Below are 6,200 nucleotides of genomic sequence, written 5' to 3'. Positions count from 1 at the left end.
GCGGCCGCGATTTCTGATATTATTTTTCTGCGTAAACTTCGTTGACCTTTGGAGACATCCTTAATATAAATAATTTTTATGGCCGTTAAATAAGAAATGTTTCTTTCACAAGAAATGTATAAAATTACAGTACTGGACAGACGATAGGTCGCCTAACTCGCCGTAGCGTGACGCTAGACGGCGAAAAATATATATTTAATTATAATAAAGTTACAATAAATTAAGTTAATATATAATTATATATACAGTACCTAATTTATATATAATTAATATATAATTATATGTACAGTACCTAATTTATATATAATTATATGAACAGACGATACTAAACTCAATTTATCCGCCTAAACGTCCGTAGCGCCACGCTACGGATGGCGGGAAAGTAGTTCGGCTGCCCGATGACGTTTTACGTATTATAGGAGTTATTTTTACCGTTGTTTACGGATACTGCCACAATTTTTATAGGAATCGTAACTATAGGAAACGGTTTTATAGGGGGATCTACTGTAATATGAAATAAATCTGTATAAAATTTTAAATAATTCACGAACAATACAATGATAATTGAAGAATGAAAAATAACGAAATTATACTTAAAATGAAAGTTGCTTTGTATGGTGAATTTAGGAGCGTAACATGAATTTTGTTAGTAGTGCACATTTAGTGCTATTCTCGATAGCATTGTTTAGCGTGAAAAACTGCAATTATTGAATTGAAAATGTAAGATTATTCATGTATATTTAGACTCTAAAATAAATTTCATTCGCTTTGCAATTGAATAGACTATAATGATTGAAGAACAATGCCATACTTTTGCGATCTGCACCTTCAGAAAAACCTTTTATGGAAAACTGGAACATATTATTAATATAACAATGCAGACGACGACAAGAACTTTATATGTTTAACCCGTTTGTCATACTCGAACCTACAGTATTTACTTTCTTCTATTGAATGTGTTCATTTTATTATTAACTGTAGTATTCTCTAAATTTCATATATACTTAAAAACAAAATATAAACTGTTTTTGGAATGGCATTACAGATTCACTTAGAGATTTCGGGTTCTAACATACGCTACTAGAAAATGTCTGTTGTTAGTTAATGCTTTTGTCGATTGTGGTAAAATTTGGTCATTGTAAATCGTATCCGTATAGCTTATTATAATATATTTAATAGCAATATTCGAGAATATCAACAAATTGTAAAATATGCTGATATTCATACATAAGTCATTTACAGTAAGTAGTGTTTTTATAAATACATATTAACCAAGTTGATTCTTGGCTAATATATATTTATAAAAAACACAACTTGCACATTAATGACAACGAAAACTGCATTGGCAGCTGCTCATGTAACAATTTCGTAATGTATTAGAATCGAATCAGAATTATAAACCCAGACCATGTTTTCACTTTTAAATTATATAAATAATAAACAAGTATAATAAACAATATCAAAAGCAAATATCAAAATATTCGTTACAAAAATATTTAAATTCGTAAACAGAATTGTTTTATCTATATCTATACTAATATAATAAAGAGGTAATGTTTGTATGTATGTAAGTTTGGATGCAGCAGGTAATCTCCAAAACTACTCATCCGATTTCAAAAATTTTTTCACCAATATTTAGAATGGAACTTCAGGATGGACATAGGCTGTATATTATTCCGTTAAACATGGGGGATGGACAGTTCTTTACGGTAAGCCTTACAGAGAAGGCTTACCGTAAAGAACTCTGCTTCTATTTATACTATTTTAAATGCGGTTTTTTGCGTTTTTGATTGCGTTTTAATAGAGTACGTCAACAGAATGTACATACATAAAGAAGGGATTTTTCGATATTCCTTCCGCGGGGGAGAGGGACAGGATTAAGGCTTACTGTGAAAAACTTGGCTTCTATTATACTATTTTAGATGCGGGTTTTTGCGCTTTTGATTGCGTTTTAATAAGGTACGTCAAGAGAATGTACACTAAGAAAAAATTTTTCGAAAAATTTTCCCCCACGGGGGAAGTGTTATACATTTATAATAGATACATTTTGAGCCACAACAAGGCGTGGCGGGGTCTGCTAGTTTCTATATAATCAGAGTATAAATTTTCTTTAACTGTGATCGATTTTCATCAATCGACCGATTCAGCAAATTTACTGTTTATTAGATCGCAATTTCAATAAATTCGGTTGTAAATTGTGATTTAATTATTTGAAGAAAATTCATGGATATAATTAAGTATGATATTTAATGCAATAACTATGTGGAGAAACCAAAGGTATGTTCACTTAGAATTAAATCTTAAAGTTTCTTATATTCCCTGTATTTAAGCATAGAAATTCCAAATATTATAAAGACGTAAACGTGCCTTGCGTATATATAATAGTCAGGAGACCTTGAAATGTTGAGAAATGCCAAAAAAATCAGAGGTTTATTTCTGTATGTACGAATGTTAGTGTATGGAGAGACGATTTTGTTCAGCCACTTTGAAGATTAATAACTCCTGTACATTTTGCCGAAGTTTCTGAAATTTCACAGGGAGGTTTGTACATTATGGCGATTGATGCTGTTAAATTTTGATGGTTAAAGGGCGACAGAATGGGTAAATACAGGGTCGTGTGTGATATATCGAATAGTGTCGGAGTGAATCACGATTTTACTCGTTACTATCATTACAGCTTATGATAATACCCATCCCTACCCTGAAAATTAAAATTTTTTCTATTTAATAATAATCGATTTTACAAAATGTTTAAAAATAAAATATATTAACAGACGGCGTCACCAAAAATTTAAATGTTGCCGGAAAAGTTAAGAAACTTGTTGCTGGATTTTTATAAAATTAGTACTTGTAAATGTAGAATAAAGTTGCCAGCTTTAAAAAATCGAGAGATCCATTTATTTTCACCATACGTATTAAGTTTTCAACATAAGCATAAGTTTCTGGGAACAACAAAGACAATTAAGAACCTGACAGTTCCAGTTATTCTACACACTCCTAATACCCAGTGTTTGACATCATCACACTTCTGCAAGACATGTAATAATTAATCATTTTGTCAACATTTTCATAATAATTCTTCAAAATGTTCATTCATAAATGAATCCATTTACAGTATTTCAGTAACTACTGAACATTTGTTAGTAATTGTGCGTTCACACCTGACCAACAATAAATAAATTAGATACGGGAATGCTACACAACGATCTGCCAAGAGAATGCCTCACAAGAATATACTCTAGGGAAATGCTCCCTACTTAGAATTAGTCAGGCGAATAATCCTGGTAATAATTAGGCACGAGATCGTGCTTGACCAACACGCTGGTACACTCGATGATTAACAGTTTGTAAAACAGAAAAGTTCTTTGGTTTACAGTACAGAAATTTCTGTATAAGAGAATGATTTGTGCTAACTTTTATATTTATATTATTCTTACTATTTAACAACAAAGTGCCACAAAGGAAAAACTTATGGTATTAATTGATGTAGTGATAAACACTTCAGGCACTTCGATCCTTTAATGATACACTTCATAAGAAATTCAGTGTAATCAACTACACTTAAATATTTACGTTATATTTTAAAATACTGTAAAATTAATATTAATATAAATTTATATTTTTAGGTTCTTAATTTCTCTCCTTTTAAGCATGCTAAACATTATTCTATCGGAAAACTACAGGAGTCATTCAAGTCAGCGCTGTCCAACTGGCGGCCCGCGGGCCGTATACGGCCCGCCAAATAATTTTTACGGCTCGCGAGTACATTTTGCTATGAATAAATTTATGTTACTAAATTATTATTATTAATGTTAAAATTATTTTACTATCGTGTTTCCCCGAAAATAAGACAGTGTCTTATATTAATTTTTGCTCTGAAAAATGCGCTAGGTCTTATTTTCAGGGAATGTCTTATTTTTTCCAGGAAGAAGAATTCACATTTATTATTGAACAAAAAAATTCCCAAGTCGAACTTAGACGAGAGTGACGTATATCCGGTGTGTCGAACTGTCGCCTTTTTATAGCGTCAACATCGGACTCGCTGACCAATTAGTGCTTACTGAACCGTAGCACTATGCAAATGTCATGTTGTTTATCAACCTTCTTGGCCCCCGAAATGTTTGGTAAAGGAAATATGGCCCGCGGGCTATGGTAAGTTGGACAGCGCTGATTCAAGTAATTAATTGTTCGAGAAATTTAGTCGACAATATTATTTCATTTAAAAGAACTTTTTAATAATTCTTTTAGGAATAATAATGCCACGGATGATTGGAGGCACTCCTGCTGAAGAGGGTGAAGTACCATTTATAGTAAGATCTAATAAGATTTATATATGAAAAATATTCATAAATCCCAATACAATAAATTGATTCTTTCGTATATTTTTAATTACAGGTGGCTATTTTCCGTAAAGGGAACTTTAAAGGATCATTTTCATTGATCACTACCAAAACAGCAGTCGGAGCTGCCCACGTCATATATCAGTACGTTTAATCAATTTTAATATTTTAATTTTAATATTTAAAACTCGGAAAACTCCACGCAGCCAACCTGTTAGTCAGTTGATAACCCGTAACCAATTACTCGTCATCATTAGAAAATATAATGGACAAAACTTGACTTTTGCATTTCTGCCTCATAAAACAATGCATACATTTAAATCAATAATATTAAATATCGAACTCAGCTTCTTTTAAACAGTAAAACATTTAACACCTTAACGCTGAGAAATATTTATTAACCCACAAACGTTTTCAGCCTAATGAAATAGGCCATCATCAGGTGATATCGAACAACTTTGAAAAGTGCGTTAAAACGGAATTTTCGAACATTACAAATTTTGAAATTAAAACGTAAAATAAATTAACCAATCACTATACAAAATAACTATAAAGGCAGATATGAACTAAGACTTTTTGTGTTTTAACTTTTCTTTTACAAAGAACTTCCATGCCGAAGCTAAACCATCAGAATCCCTTGCATTAATACAATCGTCCCTTAATTTACTCTTATAAATTTCAATTTTTTCATGTTGCAAAGCCAACGATGAAGACCGCAACGTCTTGAGAATAGACGCTTCATTCCATTCAACTACTGAAGCCTCCGCTTGTGCCATATTTGACAAAACCGTGGCCCTTTACGAATGTCATATTTGTGTTCTTTAAGCCCAATAGCCAAATTCCTTTTAGTGACTCCAATATAGTCTTTCTTAACTCCTAGCTGTTGGTTTTCAAAGGGAATTTTATATACGCCCGCTGTTTCTTCTTTCTTAAGCTTGTCCTTATCGTTTCTAAAAATACTGTATAAATTAGGACCTCTTTTGTAAACAATTTTGGAGCGTTTTCTGTCTGAAACTTGCTTCATGATGTCCCTGAAGCTTTTATTATACGTAAATTTGGTGATCGTAAATTGATCTGTTCCAGTTCTTGACCTCTTGCCTCTTTCGTAACTTTTTATTAGCCCTTCAATTGTATTTTTGCGGTAACCCAAATTTGAAGCTACTTCCTTAATTCTGTCAATCTCTTTAATTCTGTCCAATACATTGGAGCAATAAGTAAATGCTGTCCTAATGAGTGCACGAAATGCTGACATTTTGTATTCATGCGGGTCATTCGAATTAGCTGAAATGTAGAGAGGTTTGTGCGTAGGTTTTATGTAAATGCTCGTTGTTATGCAATCTCCTTTTAATTGTATGTCAATATCTAGAAAATGTATTCTTTCGTGACTATTCTTCTCTAGTTTCAGTTTCAAACCATCATTGTTGGTGTTGTTGATCACCTGTATAAACTCGTCTATTCTTTCGCCGTTTCTCCATATAATGCATACATCGTCCACATATCTTTTGTAAAATATAATACCTTTTTTGAAGCTATTAACAACTTGCCTTTCTAAGTTGCGTAAAACCAGTTCGCATAACAACCCTGACATTGAGCTTCCCATAGGTACGCCTTTCTTCTGTCTGTATACCTGCTTGTCATGGCTGAAGAAGAACTCATAACATATCAACTTGGCTAATTCCTTCAAATCTTTCACAAATCACCTGATGATGGCCTATTTCATTAGGCTGAAAACGTTTGTGGGTTAATAAATATTTCTCAGCGTTAAGGTGTTGAATGTTTTACTATCAATAATATTCTTAATTGCAATTGAAATGCTTGGCGAATGGAGGTAATTAAGATTTTCGTGAAATTTAAGTTAGT

The 6,200-nt window shown here is 32.2% G+C and overlaps 1 protein-coding gene across 1 annotated transcript; it reads right to left on the bottom strand.

Annotated features, from left to right (window-relative positions):
• Window positions 1-5,091: 5,091 nt before the first annotated feature.
• LOC111631352 lies at window positions 5,092-5,940 on the bottom strand. The gene has a single exon (XM_023375583.1). It carries the CDS (start codon window positions 5,938-5,940, stop codon window positions 5,092-5,094), a length of 849 nt encoding a protein of 282 aa, XP_023231351.1.
• Window positions 5,941-6,200: the final 260 nt, after the last annotated feature.

The sequence above is a fragment of the Centruroides sculpturatus genome, unplaced genomic scaffold (assembly GCF_000671375.1).
Source record: "Centruroides sculpturatus isolate CEXI.00-Female unplaced genomic scaffold, Cexi_2.0 scaffold392, whole genome shotgun sequence".
In the NCBI taxonomy this organism is placed as follows: Eukaryota; Metazoa; Arthropoda; class Arachnida; order Scorpiones; family Buthidae; genus Centruroides; species Centruroides sculpturatus.
Note: the sequence above shows the minus strand (reverse complement) of the source record. Positions and strands in the feature narration are given on the sequence as shown.

Coding starts and splice junctions, on each gene's coding strand:
- LOC111631352 (XM_023375583.1), bottom strand. CDS start 5,940: ATGGGAAGCTCAATGTCAGGGTTGTTATGCGAACTGGTTTTACGCAAC.